The following is a 19,496-nucleotide window of genomic DNA, read 5'->3' as shown; positions in this document are numbered from 1 at the left end:
TCCTGAAGATCATGACATTGTTAGATGACTTGCAATAGATGTACCCGTATGTGAAAGTTTTACCATTATTTATCAAGCTATGCTCATTCACACCTCCAAGGGACGTCTTAAGTTTACAACACATACAAACACACAAGAAAGTATAGACTCGTCATATTATAGTGCCGGTGTTACGACATACATTAAAAAAAAATGGGGGGGGGGTTGCAATTCGTCGTCAAAACCATTGAAAACAAAGCTTTCACAAACCGTATTCGGCGAGACTTTGATAATTTTAGTGACAACAGTCAATATTATACAATACTTATACAAAACAACCATTTATATTAGGAAAAATTAACGCATACTTACGCATTGTGCAGCACCAGCGTGACGCAACCTCTCACTCCGATGTCCTACGTGATACTGCCGAAATTCAAATTCATTTTAAAAATCCAACTTGGAAATTTGAATATTTTCCATATACCTTTTAATCTTTTTTTTTCCTTTTAACCTACTAGTTTTAATTGCAAAACTTTTAATCGTCTGATTTAATGTTTTTCCGAGACCATTCAAAACTAAACAAGAATACTCATGCAAAACCTACTTGATGCAAGAAGGAAGTGATTAGTCAACCATAAATTACCATACAGATAGATAGATGGATAGATAGATATATGACGTTTTATAAATCCACTGAAAGTCCCTGCAAGGGTCAGTCATACCACTATTTGTGAGCACTGTCCTCTTCGTGGAATGCACTGATAATCGTTCTTGACTGATGGGCTTTATGGGCAGCAAAGACACCTACGAATGATGGAGAGGGACAGCTTCCTGTCCATATCATCGGGCAACAGACGTCCCTCCCTATCATAGATATATGAGGCGGGGCCTTAGCCCTAGGAAAAAAAAAAAAATTTCGGGGTAAAAGATGATTTTTCAAGGTAGATCCTTCTGATGGTGTACTTATACCTTTGAAAGGAATTTTTGTTAAAGCTATATGAATCCTTCCATTACTAAGAAACCGTTCTCTCGTAATGAGTAAAGGTAAACCATATTTGTTTTCTATTTGTTCTGGTACATATTCATAGCTCACTCAGATTTCATGTATATTTAGATCTGAACTTGATAATTGTGGCTAACTTGGGGGCTTGCTTACACCTTCACTCATTTAGTTTTAACAGGACGGTAGAGCTGTAAAAATGCTTTCTGTTTGGAGGAAACTAAAGCTTGCCAGCCCTACCCATCTCAGGACATCCTTTTGCCATCATTCCTGCAGGCTAACTTTACTCTTCATCTTGACGTGGCCCAGATTTCATGTAGCTCAGTAGATGAGACAATACAACGGCTGTGCACCCCTCACATAGCACTTTTTCGTGACTAGCACCATATTCCAATGTTAAATTACTGTTACCACACTGAAGAGAGAGCTTGAAGTTTTAGGGCAAGTTAGAGTAAAACGAGTATAGGTACCCTGTAGCAAACCACCAAACATTTGTTCACAATCGTATGATGGTAGTATGAACGTACTTTTAAAGCTTTTAAGTTAGCTCAGTGATAAATAAACTCTTACAAACTCCAAAACTTGTTGGACATTGATGACTGCATCACTTGGTTGTGAAAGTTATTGGTCACTTCTTAATTACTTATGGTAATGAAATGGATCTCAACATTGATGTCTGCAACTGTACAGTGCCTTATTCTTCCTGCAATAGCAGTCTTAGCCATGGCCAGGATGATAAACAATGATGGGACAACTTCTGTAATTTTATGCTTCTGTCTCTGTAACAGGTTTGTTTTCACCTGGCAGACCTGGGACACACGCTTCCAAAATTAAAGCATCTGGCAACAGATGGACAACGTTGTGCAGAAAAATCTCATCACATTCACCCAGGAAAACTGAAACCATCATCACTTATCATAGACTTTGGAAAACACAAACTGGCATCACTTATCATAGACTTTATTCTTTCAAAAAGAAGGGTTGGCTTTAGTGCACATTAGCTGGGGTTGTTTATACACAGGGTGGCTGGATAAATACACAAGGAGCTGTATTCTCTTAGGCTCAGCCTCCCATGCTCCCCTTCCTTACCAGTTTATTTTCAAATATCCCAAGTTGACCCCTTGAATCCAACCGACATTCTTTTTAGCTTATTCTTGCTTCTGACAAAAGATTTTATTCACTTTAGATAAGGCATCTCGAAATGAGGGGGTTTGCTATGGCCATATCTAACCCCTCCAGTTCCAAATGTCTATCCTCAACAGAATAAAACTGTCGAGTTGCCAAGAATAAAATAAAAGACTGACTTAAGCTCAAAGCATCTTTCAAGTCCTCTAACAGATTGCACATAACCCTTTTGCTGCTGATGGTGCACCCAGATATTTATTCAATATAATGCCAAAAGATTTAGCTCCACTGAGAGGAATCCTAGCAGCCAATGGCACTGAAAACTAAAGTATTTTGCATGACCCTTTCAATGCTACTGGTGCACCAGGAAATAAATTTAGGCTAACATTAGATAATTTCATTCACTCTGTTCGGTTTCTAGCACTGTTCTTACACAGGTTCTTTACCCAAACTGCATGTTAATGATTTCTTGTCAGCCCTCTAAATAGGGACAACACGTTTTGCCCCTCAAGAGGCAAGTTCAGTGTAAAAATTCTTGTTACATGTAAAATCTACGTTAATACTAAAAAGATGTAAACAGCACAACAAAGACTATTCATGTGCATATATATCATAAGGCACTCTGGGACTGTCTCAAGTTGCTTGCAAAATATATGTTAATATTAACAAAGAGAACAGCACAACAGTGAATAATAAGGCATATCAATATTTTCTTTTATGATATACAGATAGGCTATATCACCATTAAAAAAATTTAAATATGAAATTTCTGGGATGTAATATGCAGATTTGGGTAAATCACCAAAGAAGGATAACACATGTTCCAAAATTCACTGGAACTATTTAATACTGGGTATGCATACTACTCATTATTCTCTTGTATGCTGTTTATGTCTTTTTTTTTACTAACACAAACTGCATAAATAACATATACAGGATCAATAACGAGTAAAATATGGAAATAAACTGGTATGAAAGACCTGCTAGGGAGCCTCCTTAGCCAATAAGAATAGTGCTCAAGGACTCGAACACAGACAGTTTTGAAGTACAAGAAGACAGCGAGCAGAACAGTTGAACAAGAAGTATGGCAAACAATATTATTAGTCACATTTACAGCATTCTTTGATATACATTATATATATAAATCTTTCCTTAGTACTGCATAGTCATACAGGCACATCAAGTTAGCAGCATCTACTCATGATATATGTTCCATACTTGTAATATATTTTTCAAGTTGTTTTTTAATCTTCATTCATAACTTTGTTTCTCAGACAACTTTGTTCCTAGAATAATTCCTAAACAGTTTGGACACAACATTATTTACATCACCATGTAAAAAATTAACCAGCTTCTGAAAAAAAAATAATAATAATAACGAACTACAATTGTACACTTTAATCAATTTCTAAAGGTAACTTAAGTGTAGTTTTTTGCATTTCACATTTTATATATAAACTTAAAAAAGAAAACAATTGTTCATTAATCAACAAGAACAAAAGAAAAAGCAAACTGAATACAAAAAATTCAGTACTTTCAAAACAAAGAAATAATATTAATAGCATTCTCAACACTGGCATAGAAAGCCATACATATAATTAGTACCAGAGTTAGAGTATACATGTACAGTATATATATATATTTATTTATATATATATAGAGGAGGTAATAATGACTACAGCACCAGTATCAACATGGAGTATCTATATATTTACTTGACTTTTTCTGGAGGGCAGGGATATGGAAGCACTTGAGATGAAATAGAAGTTGCAAACCTTCTACATCATTTCAATCACAAAACTATTTAACTAATAATTTTCGTCATCACAAAACTTCTAAATAAATTACTTTCATTACAAAAGGTCTTTTCAACAAGTTACTTTCATCACATTTCTCAACATACATTTTCATCCTCACAAAACATCATTAACACATTGTTTTCAACTTCACAAAACTTCTTACCCATTTTCATCATCGCAAAACTGGCACAATTATTCCTATGTAGTCTCAGCTGTTAGTGCTTGCCATTAAAACAAGTTTCATAATTTTCAACTTATATATCACATCTTTCTTATACTACTCTCTACACAAACATATCTGTGTAGCATAACCTCATAAACCGATTCTAACTTCTCCGCACTGAAACTCAACAAAAATATTCTGCCGCTCTTGAAGCTTTCTTTGTCCCCAGTTACAAAGCTGAGATTTGTATTACTTGAGGGGAAGACTAGTTTCTTGAATTCTTCCTCAATAATATTTATACTAATTTCACTACAGACTCTCACCTGATTCAGTACTCCATTTTATTCTAACTAAATTCTGCCCTCCACAAACAAAGAGTAAAGAGGCTCATGGAGAATTTGATTAACATTGATTATGTATGGATATCTACAATGGGAGTATACAGTATTATACATGACTATACAGGGATATAGATAAAGCACTGATTTTTGTCTTATACTACGAGTTACAAAGTTTACATGAAGTATTAAACATTAGAACAGAGGTTCACTGGTAAGTTTCAGTTCCAAATGAACTTCCATTCTACACAAGAGATACACAGTTTACAAAAAGTATTACACTGACCATCAGAGAATCTGAATTCACTTGCAATGTACTTAATCACAAATCAACTTCAACTCTCTATGAGTCACCGAATTTATGCAAAGTGTTAACAGCTGATCATAATAAGTTCATATTTTGGTCTGAGAAGTATTATTTTTAGTACCAAATAAATTATTCACACTGGTTCTTTATAGCGAGTCCATTACAAAGGACAAGCCAGGCATTTTAGCAGACAACAATATTGTACATTCGGCCAAAAATATCATAAAAGCGTTGCACAAACTGGCACTCCACCATCTATATCAGTACTTACCACGTCAATACTTTTGGCCGAGAGTACGTCTTGAGCTGTTACGATGTCATGCATAGTGATAATACTCTTGTAGCGACACTCCGAGCAGCACAACATCAATATTCCATTAAATAAGTAAAGAACTGATACTGAATAATGATTTTGGCATCAACTTCCATTATTATAGCCTTCATCCAGCCCACAAACTCAAATGTTCTTCCTTAAAATTCTAAGAATGAGCAATGCTTAAAGACAGACCAGCACACTGATAAATGTACAGACGTTGCTTCCAAATTCTAGTAGTATTTGGCTTTTAACACTGCAAATAAATTTTAACAAAACATTAATGGACTTCAATAAATGAACTTCCTTTTACTGGATCAAAAGCCAGCTTACAAAACTTCAAAATATTTACATGAATAATCTAGTCTATCTGCGACCAGTTTTAAACTCTAAGTAAATTCTGTAAATACTGTGACTTTACCTTACATGGCTCACCATACATTCAAAACTTATCTTCTGGAATATCCACAATAAATTATGAGACATGGATGATCTTGACTGATTAAATTAAATCATCATTTTTGATCAACTCTGAGGAACCTGTTACCTCTACAGCAATGCATCTCATCACAATACTGTACAGTACTGTATTAAGGACTGACCAACTGAAACGTTCTCACTTTTTTTTTTAAGATCCAGTCCAGGACTTTGTATCTTCAGTCAGTTTGAGCAACAAATATATATCAGCACCTCAAGAAACCCAGAAATGTTTGGAGTCTTGTTTCCATAATTTTCTTCTTAATACTGTACAATGATGGGTGCCTGGTGATCTGGTACTTAGAATTCTCCAGTTGGAGTGACTGCCTTTCACAGATTTGATCCACAAGAGGTAACTGAAGGTTTTTCAATCATGAAATGCCAAGGAAAGTACGCTTGTCATCTACCCCTTAAATTTACTGGACAACAGTATCCATGCCTCAGGCCCCTCACTTTGAAGTGGGTAAAATGGGATTGGGTGTTTTATTTCTCTGTACTATAATCACAGTCCCGCCATGCTACTCCTGCTCGTAAAAGTCACCACCTCGTGTACGTCGAAGGCTCTTCATTCCGCCGTGATTCCTAATGGCCATCATCAGCTCTTCCCTGGCATCCAGCTCAGGCCCTCCTTTGGAAGTTACAATTTTCTTTCCTGTTGACGTGCGGCGCTCCCCATCGTATGGCTTTGGTGGTGGGGGGGCCATGGGAGGAGCTGGGGGAGGAGGTGGAGGTGGACCTGGGGCTGGGGGAGGGGGAGGGGCAAAGGTGACTGGCTCTGGGGGAGGAGAAGGTTTGGATGGCACAGGACGTTGCTGCGAGGTGGCAGGGGGACTGGCACGGGGTGGTGAGGTGCGAGTGGGTGATGGGCGGGACGGAGAGGGGCGGAACGGAGTGGGAACTCCACCTGGGGCTGGTGGCTTTGGTTGCTGGCCAACAGCAGCCACTAGCCGGGATGCAGATGGGGCCTCAGACACTGGAGCAGCACCACCCGAGGGAGGGGATGTTGAGGAACGACCCTGGCCTCTGGGGGCATTCATTCGACTGTTGAACGCAGCATTTTGAGTGGCAGGATCCTCTCCAGGTTGCCTAAAGCCACGGACCACAGGTGCAGGGCGGGACTGACTAGCTGGGGCTGCACCACTTGGTCCCTGGTTGTTGAGCTGCACCACTGAACGAGCTTTGTCCTTGCCCTGCTCGGGCTTGTCATTGGTGACTCTGATGACTGAGGTGTAACGAGGGCCCCCAGACTCACCCTCCTGACCTCCACCCCTGCCCTGTGGTCCTGAGCTGGGGTCACCATTGTAGATATAAGTAGGAGGACCACCACCCACATTTGCCTGCAAAAGAAAACTGATCCAATAAGTTTTTTTTTTTTTTTTTTTTTTTTTTTTTTTTTTTTTAACTGATAGAAGTGACTGCCACAACTTGAATACTGCACTAAGTCATGGTTGCAAACAATTCAGCAGTCCTTAGTTGTCAGATGGGAATAAGTCTCCTTGGTTACTTTAATTGGTTTGCTTTTACCAGACTGAACTGGGCCACTCCCACAACTTGAATGGAGTACAAAGCTGTGGATACAGAATTTTCAGTGAGTTGCAGTTATGAGGAAGAAATGAGTCTACCAGGTTACTACCAATACTCAAATCAACCCTCCAATCTGACTACATGGGTATCAACTGGGCAGGAAAAAGCTAGGGATCTCTGTCAAATTAGAGCAAAAGCTGCAGCGAAAAGAATGCCTCACTCAAATTTACAGCCTTCCACAGGTTAAATCCAACAGAGGTGACTGGAGGCTTTTCAACTGAGTGATACCAGCACGGGAAGTAAGCAGTCATCTACCCTCAAATGATTTGGGCTGCAGTAGCTAACCAACAGCCTCTAAAACTAAAAGTGGGTAAAGTTGGACTGGCTTTTGTTTTTACACCCCCAGGCTCATCCGGACAAGAACCCAACAGATTCCAGACAGAAGCTGCTCTTCTCCAACAGTCCACCCTCCTTTGAGGGAAACAGAGCGAGCTGAAGCATGTTTCTGAAACCAGGCAGTGGAGCAACCCAAATATATCAGTTCCATCACATGATGATCCAGAGTAAATTACAGAAAACTGCCAATCAAAGTAGCTACCGTAACTACCTAAAATGGTGATTTGCTAGTTACCCTAATTTTATAGCACAATAACAGCTGTGTCAAAAAAAACTCTGGCAATCAGAAACATATCTATAGCTATGATAATGCACAGCAAAGGACAGCCTGTAATGAGCCATCTCTGTTCTGAACAACAGTGTACCAGGTCAATCATCATCATCATCATCATGACAGTTTTCTTCCACCTACAGAGGGGATGAGGCTGAGTCCAGAAAGCAAGTACTGTACTGTGAGACCTCATTGCAACAAACCAACTAAGGGAAAAGGCGAACAATATATCCGAGTGTTCATCATGTAAGACATCCGATAGAGACCCGCCATACCGGATCTAGGGTCGGTATATGTGAAAAATGGTCCTGTAGGAACTTCACACATGACAAGTTATAAGACATCAATAAATCAGTATTTGATGGTTTTGGCTTGTGTTCCTAGATATATAATACAGACAGTCCCCGAGTTACAGTGGGTTTGACTTAAAATTCTTTGACGTTATGATGGTGTACAGTATTCAATAAATTACATGAGATATTCAACACTGTATTATAAAACAGGCTTTGTGGTAATGATTATGCCCAACTGTAGGCTGACGTAAGTGCTCTAAGCACATTTAAGGTGGGCTTGGCTAGGCTATGATGTTTGGTTGGTGCTATGATGTTCAGTTAGGTGTATTAAATGCATTTTTTACTTACAATATTTTCAACTTACAATGGGTTTATTGGAAAGTAACTCCATCATAAGTCGGGGCCTGCCTGTATATCAATAACCAGTACAGAACTAATGTTGGTCCTCATTTCAATAAATAATAATGAGAAGAGGAGGAAATATCAGGCTTGGGTTCAGTAATAAACAGATTTGTCTGGCAGGCTGCCAGAAGCACTCTCTATACTGGACCTTGGTTTAGTATATAAGAGTTGTCGAATAGGGTCAAGGAGTCCTTTACATACAAAGTCCAGTATAATGGGTCTATTAAAGCAAGGTCTCACTGTAAAATGAAAGCATGATAAAAATAAAACTATCAACAGCATGCCCAGGGAAATGAGCCAGACACTCATTCACTCACATTCAAGCTCCTGGAATCCTACCTATATCTCACAGGCTTAATTATTGTATATGCAGACATATTTTCTTGGTATTTTCTTTATATATGTGCTTCACAGTAACTGCCAGATAAAAGCAATCTGCAAATTGCAGGATCAAGTTAAAAGGAAGCTGAAACCTTTATCATGTCTTTCTCTGTATGCAATTTATGAAACCAACTCCCCTTCAGTCAGTTCTCTTGTCTTATCAATTTTCATCTCTCTCTTTCTAACACACTCATTTACCACATCCAACCACTTTCAATTGGTTTACCTGGCCTCCTCCCACCTTCAGAGACACTCACATACCCTACAGTATCCCTTTTCACATTTACTCAGTGGCACTGACATAAAAAAACTGGGTTGCTGCATAGCCCAGTTATACAAACGTCCCTCAACCCCCTTACCATCCCCTGAAAAGAGGATGGTGGACTCCAAGAGAAAAGCATCTTCAGCTTGCAGTCAATTAACTTCATATCCAGATGATCATAGGGGCTACAAAAACACCACTACCAATCTTCTGTATGAACATACAATCTAGTGTGCTCTTGTTAATCATAGTACCAACAGACTTCTAAAAAACAGGGGTACTAAACACTTACTCAGGGCAAAGGCTTCACGGCCTATCCAGGGGCCCAGTAGTCCTTCTACACACCTCGTCACCACTACTTCGGCGCTAACATCCACCATCAATATTGAATACATGCTAGGGCTGTCTCATACAGGACTGGTGTATTGGTATTAGTGGGGGTATTTTTACGTGTCAGCAAGTCTTATGGTAGATCAGTAAAGTCTGCTTTTAAGAAATTCATATCCCTAACCTGTTCCCTGCCCCAGCCAGGATTCGAACCTGGATCCATTAGGACTGCAGGCCACCTCTCTAGTGACACCAGTGTGGGGCAAAGAACAGTTTGCATCATCATCCATACCTCTCTTGAAAGCAGTAATGAGAGAGAGAGAGAGAGAGACTAAGTAAAGTTTGCCCAACTGAATGGGCCACACTCATTCACTCACTAAGGAGAGAGAGAGAGAGAGACTAAGTAAAGTTTGCCCACCTGAATGGGCCACACTCATTCACTCACTAATCAAGCCTTCAAAACCCTGATTCTTGACGTATCATCTGACGTAAGAGACAGTTCCCCACAGACCCAGACTACGCACCTTTCACTTACAACCAGACGAAGCACATCATTAACAACCTCAAGCACTCATCTGCCTGTGGACCAGACAACATAAGCAACATTCACCTTAAACACCTTGGACCACAAGGCATACAAGCACTCACCAACATATCAAACTACAGCTACTCACGCAACATAATACCCAACATCTGGAAGCATGGCATTATCATCACTATCCCTGAACCTAACAAATACCCCACATTACCCTCCTCACACCGCCCCATCACACTCCTCTGCACCCCCTGTAAAGTCACTGAACAACTGGTACTACAACTAGTCACACCTCACATTCCCCTAGCCCAATCACAACATGGCTTTAGGTCACTACATTCCACAAACACCCTTCTTACAGACCTTACACAGAGAGTTCTCGATGGCATGAATTCAGCTAGGCCACCACACAGAACACTCCTAGACATCAGCAAAGCTTTTGATGCCATCCCCTCCCACAACCTCACAAACAAAATACTCAACACAAACATGCACAATAACACAAAAAGATGGTTGGCAGTTAGCAGGCAGATGTGCACACGTAACATTTGCCGGTCAGCCTTCTAACAACAGAAACTTCACAAACGGCGTCCCCCAAGGATCTGTTTTGTCCCCTACGCTCTTTAACCTATACATGCATGACATACCCACACCACACATACCACAGATACACATAGCTTCCTATACAGATAATATAACACCTACATGTATGCACCAAAATGCAAACACAGCTGCACACATCATCCAACCTTACCACAACACACTACATGAATGGTTCACCACAAACTGGCTCAAAATAGCCCCAGCCAAATCTACAGTGACCCTTCTCACAAGCTGGACAGCAGAACACAGTCACATCCCACACCTCACCATAAACAACACTCCCCTACCACAAACACACACACACACACACACACACACACACAAAACCAAAATCCTTGGTGTAACATACAACACATCAATGTCATTTAAACAACACATCACAAACATTAAAAATAAAATAACACCAAGACTCAATGCCTTGAGGTCACTTGCCCATACAACATTCAGACACAACAAAGAAACCACCACCACAGTATACAAACAATACATACGTTCAGTGATGAATTATGCAAGCCCTGCCTGGGCTCCTAACCTCACCAAAACACACTACAATACTCTACAGACCATACAGAACATGGCCCTAAAAATAATCACAGGCTGCACAGCTACTACACCCACAGACCACATACATCAAGAAATCAAAGTCCTCAAAGTCAAAGACCACCTAGACATGAGAGGCACCCAGTTTCTTGCTGCAGCCTCCACAAACCCACACCATCCACTATATTACATGGCAGCACATCCACCCACACCAAGGAACATCAAAACAACACCCAGCACACGATACCATACACAAATACTGTCATCTCTCCCCCTTCGCCCACCTCAAACCAGCTTCCAGAAGCATATCCACACTCAGATCATTCATCGCTCCATTCAGTCACTTAAAGACAGCACACAGCTGCATGCACGGCCTCCTGACATCCGCCCTTCTGAATCCTATCTCCCTCGTGAGGACAGGATCCACCTGGCCAGGCTGAGATGTGGGCCCATCCAGCCCTCTTAAGCTACCAGAAGAGGATGGATGACTCCGTCACTGATGCCTGTCCAGGAAGCAATACTGCACCCCATACTGTTAAGCACATTATGGAAGACTGCATTGCACACAATCACCTACGCCAACAACACAACATACACTCTTTGAGAGCTCTGTGGGAAAGCCCAGTCTCGGCCATGGCATTCCTAAGGGACTCGGGGCTGTTCGGCCAGACTGCCTAGGGAACGACTACTACTACTACTACTACCCTGATTCTCTTCATAGGCTTACATATCCACATTTACATGCTTCCTACTACCTATAGGGTAGAGTCAATTCCATGAGTTATCATTTTACCAGGAGAGGACAGAAGTGCCAAACCCTTGTCATACACTCCTCCAAACAAAATTCTTCCAACCATTCCTATCTGCTGCCAGTTCCCTGGCCTTATTACTCTCCACACTCCACTTTTGCACACCTTTATATTCACCTCTTTTCATCTTCAAACTCAGTAAGATATGAATTTTGTTAAAGCTCTGTGGCTAGGGTGAGAAATGGTTGGAAGAAGTTCAGGGAGCTGTTGCCTCTCCTGACATTGAGAGGACTCTCCCTATGTGCTAAGGGGTCTTTGTATGCAGCATGTGTTAGGAGTGTAATGCTGTATGGTAGAGAGACCTGGGCAGTAAAGGAGGAGGATATTTGCAGGCTAAGATGTACAGAAGTGACAATGATTAGGTGAATGTGCAGTGCATCCCGGCGTGAAAGGTCCAGGGGGGAGGGGGGGGTACGAAGGAAGAGTTGAGAGGTACGATGGGACTGGATTGTACTGGTGTTGTGATGAGAAGATTGAGATGGTTTGGAATTGTGGAGAGAGTGGGGGATGATAATTGGGTACATAAGGTGAGAGTTGTTAATATTGGGGATGGGGTTATGAGGGGTAGACCGAGAAAGACATGGGATGAGGTCATTAAGTGTGACCTCAGGGTTAAGGGACTGAACAGGAAGGCTGCACTAGATCATGCAGCATGGACAGCTGCCATTAGGTGACCAAGATTGACGCATGCAAGCATGTTGGAGCCTTCAAAATCGAAACGAAATGAAACGATTTACTGATCTTCCACAAGATCCACAGACATATCATATAAAACAACCTCCACTAATGAAAATCAGTACTGAAGAATAAGATAGCCCTAGCAAATGGTAACTCACCTTATTAGTCAGACTAAGCAGCCTAGGCTCTGGCCCGTGCTCCTGATGAGGCAATAAATGCCTATATGACTGACAGATATATATATTGTTGGCCAAAATAATATACCTAAGTGATCATTTGCCTGATAAAGACTTAAGCTGCAGTGCTACCTGTAACGCTGATTTGCATGTGTCCTGTTTGCAATACCATTCCTACTGAAAAAGTTTTGATATTCTGAAGCATAATGCTAACTTACAACAAAAACTGCCTCTATGTGGATAAAATTAATGCACAAAAAGAGGCCTGGTTAATTATACCTGAGGCTGTGTATCCTGTGGTGGGCTGCGGCGAGCAGGTCTTGATGGCTCTGGCCTGTCTGGCTGTTTTTGGTTATCTTTCTTCTCCCAGAATGACTTGCGATTAGCCACCTCCTGCTCAGTCGGCTGGCCAGGCTCTGTCTTCTTCTTGCCCTCCTGACCTTGCCAGAAGGCTGCACGTTCTGCTTTTTCTTGTTCAGACAGCTGGCGTTCGGATGGTTGCTGCTGTTGCTGCTGCTGCTGTTGCTGGGGAGGCTGCCATCTGGAAGAGGGCTGCTGCTGCTGCTGTTGCTGTGGTGGTTGCCATTTGGGCTGTGGTGAGGGCTGCTCCTGATCTGGTGGTGGCCACTGTCTCTGCTGCTGTGGCTGTGGTTGGAATTGTGGCTGCTGTTGCTGCTGCAGTGGCCATGTTCTCTGCTGCTGTGGCTGGTACTGTGGCTGCTGCTGCTGCTGTTGCTGCTGTGGTGGCCACTGACGCTGCTGCATGAACTGAGCAAACTGATCCTTTTGGTCTTGTGGCAATGACTGGTACTGCTGTGGCTGAAACTGCTGCTGCGGCTGGAACTGCTGTTGTGGCTGGAACTGCTGTTGTGGCTGGAACTGCTGTTGTGGACGATCATTCCAGGCTCCCACTCTCACGCTTGGCTCCTCACCCCACCTGGCACATGGTAAATATATTTAATTGCCCACACTCCACACACATATTACAATCAACTCAAATTTCTTCATCATCATTAGCCAGATCTTTCTTTTTCACCATACCTGGCACACAGCAAAATAAATTTGTAAAAACTGCTTTTATCTCACATGAAATTTATACCCAATACCTCATCTTTCATCATCATCATCACCATCATCATCATTAACCCCTGCCGGGCTGATTCTTTTTAAGGTGGCGTCCATCATCCACTCACTTGTAGTGCTGCCTACTTCTTCCTTAGCCTTTATCATTCTTTTTTTGTGCCTGCCCTCCTCTCTTCCTATTTCTCCCATCTTTCCTGTCACTTCTTATTGCTTTTCCTTCCTTTACAGGTGGCTTTACATTGAGTGACAAGCCAAATGGTTTCCTGTAAGCCAAGAAACCATTTACAATGCTGGGTGGTAACCATATAACCCAAACCATACGTGCTCCCTACGTGTCAACAAGTGGGTTCATGGAGGGTTAGTGCCCCTCCCTGTAAAACAAATAACTCAGAGTCAAATGGCCACCCCTTACAGGATTATGGCATCTGGCAATAGATAGATAGACAGACCTCCCCTCAGTCAGTGTTTTATAACCAACGTAACTGTGCCCATATGAGGCCAGCAGCTTGGTCCATGCAGCATTTTATTGTGTCTCATATGAACTCCGCAGCATGGCAAGGGTTAATTCCACCCTTCTTCCCTCTTCATCCCACCTGGGACACAAAAAATACAGTTCCTGTTATAAGTCACCTCATTACATTCATCATTGCTTAATGTCTATAGTAAATTTACAGAACAGCTGCCTACTCAAGCTCCAGTGCTATAAATTCAGCTGAACTGCTAGTTCCCCCATTTTACAGTACAACTCTTATGCAAAAAGTCTGATATTATAAACCATAATAGTGAAGGGGTTAACTGACCATAATTAACCGCTCCAGTTTGAAAGGTATTCTGTAACATAAATAATTCTGTCTGGATAAAGCAATAATAAGATGTGTGTGTGTGTGTGTGTGTATATATATATATATATCTATTGCCAGACGCATCAATCCCGTTCGGGGTGGCCACAAACAAATCGCCTCCAAGTCGCCCTGTCCCCCGCCATTTCACTGCCCTGCTCCCAACTCACACCCTCCTCTCTCATATATATATATATATATATACACAAGAAAAAAAAAAAAGCATCATCTGACTGAATGGGCTTAATAAAGCTGTTAAAACATCACATACAATTTACACCCAATGCCTTTGATCATCATCATGACAATTATGGAATGATGGAATGTTTCACTATCTTAACACAAGGACAATGTAATGTTGGAATAATGGAATGCTAGAATACAAGGAGACTAGAACGGTGGAATGTTGGAATATAAGGAAGCTAGAATGGTGAAATGTTGGAATAATGAAAACTTACAATATTATGAGATTAAAATAGTGGAATTACAAAATATTTTAAGACTACAATAATGGAATTGGAAAATTCTGAAGCTGGAATAATGTAACACTTCAGTATTTGGCTAGATGGGTTAGACATAGCCTTCATTAATCCTTCAGTTACTCGGGTATCTTCCTTAACTGAATAAAGTACCCGGTCTCTATCTGTCTATCTATCTATCTACAGGCCGACGCCCTAATCCCGCAAAGGGTGGCCGCAGACAAAACGCCTCCAAGTCGCTCTGTCACCCACCATTTGACTACCCTCCCCCCCCTTCCCTCATATACCTCTCAACTCCATCCCTCCACCTCATCCTCGGTCTACCTCTCCCTCTCCCTCCCTCCACCTCACCTACATACACCCTCTTAGTCAGTCTTTCGTTCTCCATTCTCTTCACATGTCCAAACCACCTCAGTGTATTTCTCCTAATCTTCTCAACCACATCCACATCCACCCCACAACTTTCCTTCACTTCTTCATTCGTCAACCTGTCCCTCCACGTCACTCCACATGCTCCTCTCAAGTAACTCATTTCCACTGCTCTCACTCTTGACTTGTTCCCCTCTTGCAAGGTCCATGCCTCGCTTCCATACGTCAGGGTAGGGATCACAATACTATCATGCAGTGACTTCTTAACTTCCATACTCACCTCCCTATTTCTCATCACTGCTTTCAGTGTACCAACAACCTTCCTTCCCTGCTGTACCCTTTCATGCACTTCATCCCCCAAAGTTCCATCCTTACTCATCACACTACCCAAGTACTTGAATGCACTCACATTCTCCATATCCTCACCATCCAACCTCACTGCACACTCTGTGACTTCATTCCTCTCAAACACCATAACTTTACTTTTGTTTACATTAACTTTCAGATTCCTCCTCCTACACACAGTCCCAAATTCATTCACCAAACCTTGGAACTCCCATTCATCTTCACTCAACAGTACTGTATCATCAGCAAACAGCAACACTGGAAGCTTCCAAATCTCACCCTCATTCATTAGAGCCACCCCCACATCCACTGCCCTACCCTGCACCTCCTTTACCACCCCATCCATGTATATATTAAACAGCCATGGAGACATCACACAGCCCTGTTTCAGTACCACATTGAGATCAAAGAACTCACTCAGCTCACCATCCACTCGCACCGTAACCCTAGCTCCCTCGTACATACTCTTCACAGCACTCAACAATTTCCCCTCCACTCCATATATTCTTAATACCTTCCACGTACCTTGCCTATCTATTTTGTCATAAGCTTTCTCCAAGTCCATGAAGGCAGCATACACTTTCCTTCCCTTCTCTAGATACTTCTCCACTAAACATCTTAGAACAAATATCTGATCTACACACCCTTTTCCCTTCCTAAATCCCCTTGTTCTTCTCCAACTAGCTCCTCTGTCATATGCCTAACCCTATCAATAAGTATTCTACCATATATTTTACCAGTCACACTAAGTAGGCAAATACCCCTATGGTTACCACATACTTCTCTCTCTCCTTTTCCTTTGTATAGAGGAACAATTATACCTGATTTCCAGTCCTCTGGAACCCTTCACTCTTCCCAAGCTTCCATATCCACTCCACAACAATCTCACCCCCATACCTAAGCATTTCACCACACACTCCATCAATTCCTGGGGCCTTTCCCAACTTAATATTCTTCATCGCTTCCACTACTTCCGCCCTACTGATCTCTTCCTCCCTCCTCTCATCTCTTCTTCTCCCAGCCATTCCCCAACCACTTATACTCGCACTGCTCTCACTCTCCACATTCAACAATTCCTCAAAGTGCTCCTTCCATCTCCTCAGTTTCTCTCTCTTCTCCACCAACAATCTATTATTCCTATCTTTCACTCCCCTACTATTTCCCCTTTCACACTGCCTTACTTTCTTTACCTCCTTCCAAAACAATTTCTTACTCTCCCTCCATTTCACACTCAGATTCCTCCCAAACTCCTCATCCACTTTCTTTTTACTCTCCTTCACCAGTCTCTTAACCTCCCTTCTGCTCACATATACCTCTCTCTTCTCTCTCTCATCTTCTCCCCTACCTCTACTCGCTAACCATTCACTACATGCCTTCTTCTTTTGTTCCACAGCTCGTTTCATCTCATCATTCCTCCATGCTGTCCCTTGCACACCCTTACATCTCCTCCTCACTCCACAAACCGCCTCACACGCTGCGCCTATCTCTTCCGTGAATATCTTGCATATGTCTTCCACCCCTTCCATCTGCTCTAGCTCATACCTTCCCAGTCTTTCTTCCACTACGCTCTTATACTCTGTCATTTTCTCACTATCTTGCAATTTCTCCACTCTTCTCACAGGAGTTGCTTCCTCCTGTCTTCCCCTTCGTCTCCTCAACCACTTTCTTTGCAGCTCTACCTTGGCCATCACTAAGTGATAGTCCGAGACTCCATTCCCCCACCCTCTCCACACTCTTGCATCCAACACTTGTCTTCTTATTCACTCATCCACACACACGTAGTCTATCATTGCCTTTCGTTCAACAAGTTCACCATCCATCCTCCTCATTACTCTCCATGTATACCGGTGGATCATCTTATGCCGAAAGTAGGTGCTGGCTATTGCCAACCCCTTACCAGCACAGATGTCCACCAAAGCACTACCATTCCCATCTACTTCAGCTGGCACACCCCACTGACCAACCACTCCATCCACTCGTACATTCCCAACTTTGCCATTCATGTCTCCAATCAACAGCACTCTCTCGCTCCTCTCAAACTTGTCCATACACGCTTCTACACTCGCCCAAAACTCATCTTTCACTTTTGCCACTCGATCCTCTGTCGGGGCATACACACATACAATCGCCCACGCTTGAATACCTACTTTCATCCTCACCCATACAATCCTTGCACCCACTGTTCCATACTCTCTTATATTCTCCTTCCACTTCTTGCTTATCATCAGACATACTCCCTCTCTTGCCCTCTCAATTTCATTGACTCCCGCACATATACCTAAACCATAGTCCCATTCTCTCACCCTTTCACCTTTCCATTTAGTTTCAGTCAATCCACATATATCCACTTTTGCATCCTCAAGCACCTGAACAATCTCTCTCTCTTTCACTTCATCATTCATTCCTCTCACATTCCACGTTCCCACCCTAAGAATGTCCTTCGTCCGTTCCTTAGTCGTCAACGTATGGTCCGTCCGGGTTCGAGGCGCTTTGTTCGCTTTTTTAGTTAGTTCTTTTTACGGGGTGGGGCACTAACCCACCACCAACCCTTTTAGTCGCCTCGTACGACAAGCAGGGATACTGGGGGAGTATTCTTGAAACCCCACTACCCCCAGGGGGGGGTAACAACAAGAAAATATTAAAAAGCAGGGTTGTGGAGTCAGATACTGTATAATATTTCCCGACTCTGACTCTGACTCCAGAAATTTTACAAGTACGGTATTACTCCAACTCCGACTCAAGTACAGTACATACTGTACTAATAATATGGCACATGATGTAGGTAAATGAAGAGTATTCATGAATTCTGATAGATGCAATTCTTAAATCTTTATTTAAATTCTCCACTTATAGTGCTTGCATTACAACAAATTAACTGTTATACATGATTGTTAACTCCATAAAATATTGAAAAAATATTACTGATACCATTTCAGAACCAAAATGCTCGGAGTCGGAGTCAAGGGAATTTTACCGACTCCAACCAAAAACAGACGACTCAACAACTCTGACTCCAAAACCCTGATGAAAAGGTCATCATCACACTTATAGGGTTGATGTACATGTGGCCCTCAGCTCTTCTGTATGTGAACTCAATGGACTGCAAGCTGAAACTTCCCTTCTGTGGTTTACCATCCTCCTTTCAAGGGATGGGGAGGGATATTAGGAATGTTTATATAACCAGGCAATGGAGTCACCCAGTTGTATCAATGCTATCCCATGACGTGACCCTCTTCAGCATTCTGATATCATTAAACCAACAAATCAACAGAGGACCATATTGAAGATGGCATAGAAGGCTTTGTAACACCTCTTCCTTAGAGAGTTATTTGTATATTATACCTTAACAATCTACTGTATGTTAACTATATCATTATAATATTGATATACTTTGTATAAATGCCATACGAGAGGATACTTTGGTGCAATGTGTAGAATAAATTCCTTTAGGAAGAGACGTGATGATATCTTCAAAGTCACTTAAAATACAAGCCAGGGTATCATGTACCTGCGAGGCTGTGGCCCAGTGGGTTGGCTGAAACCAGTGTTGAGTTGTCCCATGTCCTTGGTCAGGTCCATCACGTTGTGGTTCAGTCGTGGCATCGACCCAAGCTGCCGCAACACACAACAACATTATACATTGTCCATCTTAACTCTGCACAGATTTTCATGTTTTTACA

General features: G+C 41.9%; 1 protein-coding gene across 1 annotated transcript in view; it reads right to left on the bottom strand.

The window, feature by feature from the left end:
- Nucleotides 1-1,928: 1,928 nt before the first annotated feature.
- Nucleotides 1,929-19,496, bottom strand: part of LOC145408441 (uncharacterized) — a 295,795-nt gene continuing 278,227 nt past the window's right edge. Inside the window, exons 20-22 of the mRNA XM_080279170.1 lie at nucleotides 19,325-19,428; nucleotides 12,981-13,638; nucleotides 1,929-6,841 (exon numbers count right to left, since the gene is read on the bottom strand). Coding sequence (XP_080135296.1) covers nucleotides 6,023-6,841; nucleotides 12,981-13,638; nucleotides 19,325-19,428 — 1,581 coding nt within the window. The 3' untranslated portion in view covers nucleotides 1,929-6,022. The remainder of the gene's footprint in view (nucleotides 6,842-12,980; nucleotides 13,639-19,324; nucleotides 19,429-19,496) is intronic.

Source organism: Coenobita brevimanus, chromosome 77, assembly GCF_032717465.1.
Source record: "Coenobita brevimanus isolate Jiangsu-jjx chromosome 77, ASM3271746v2, whole genome shotgun sequence".
Lineage (NCBI taxonomy): Eukaryota > Metazoa > Arthropoda > Malacostraca > Decapoda > Coenobitidae > Coenobita > Coenobita brevimanus.
The sequence above is the reverse complement of the archived record's forward strand: the minus strand, read 5'-3'. Positions and strand labels throughout refer to the sequence as shown.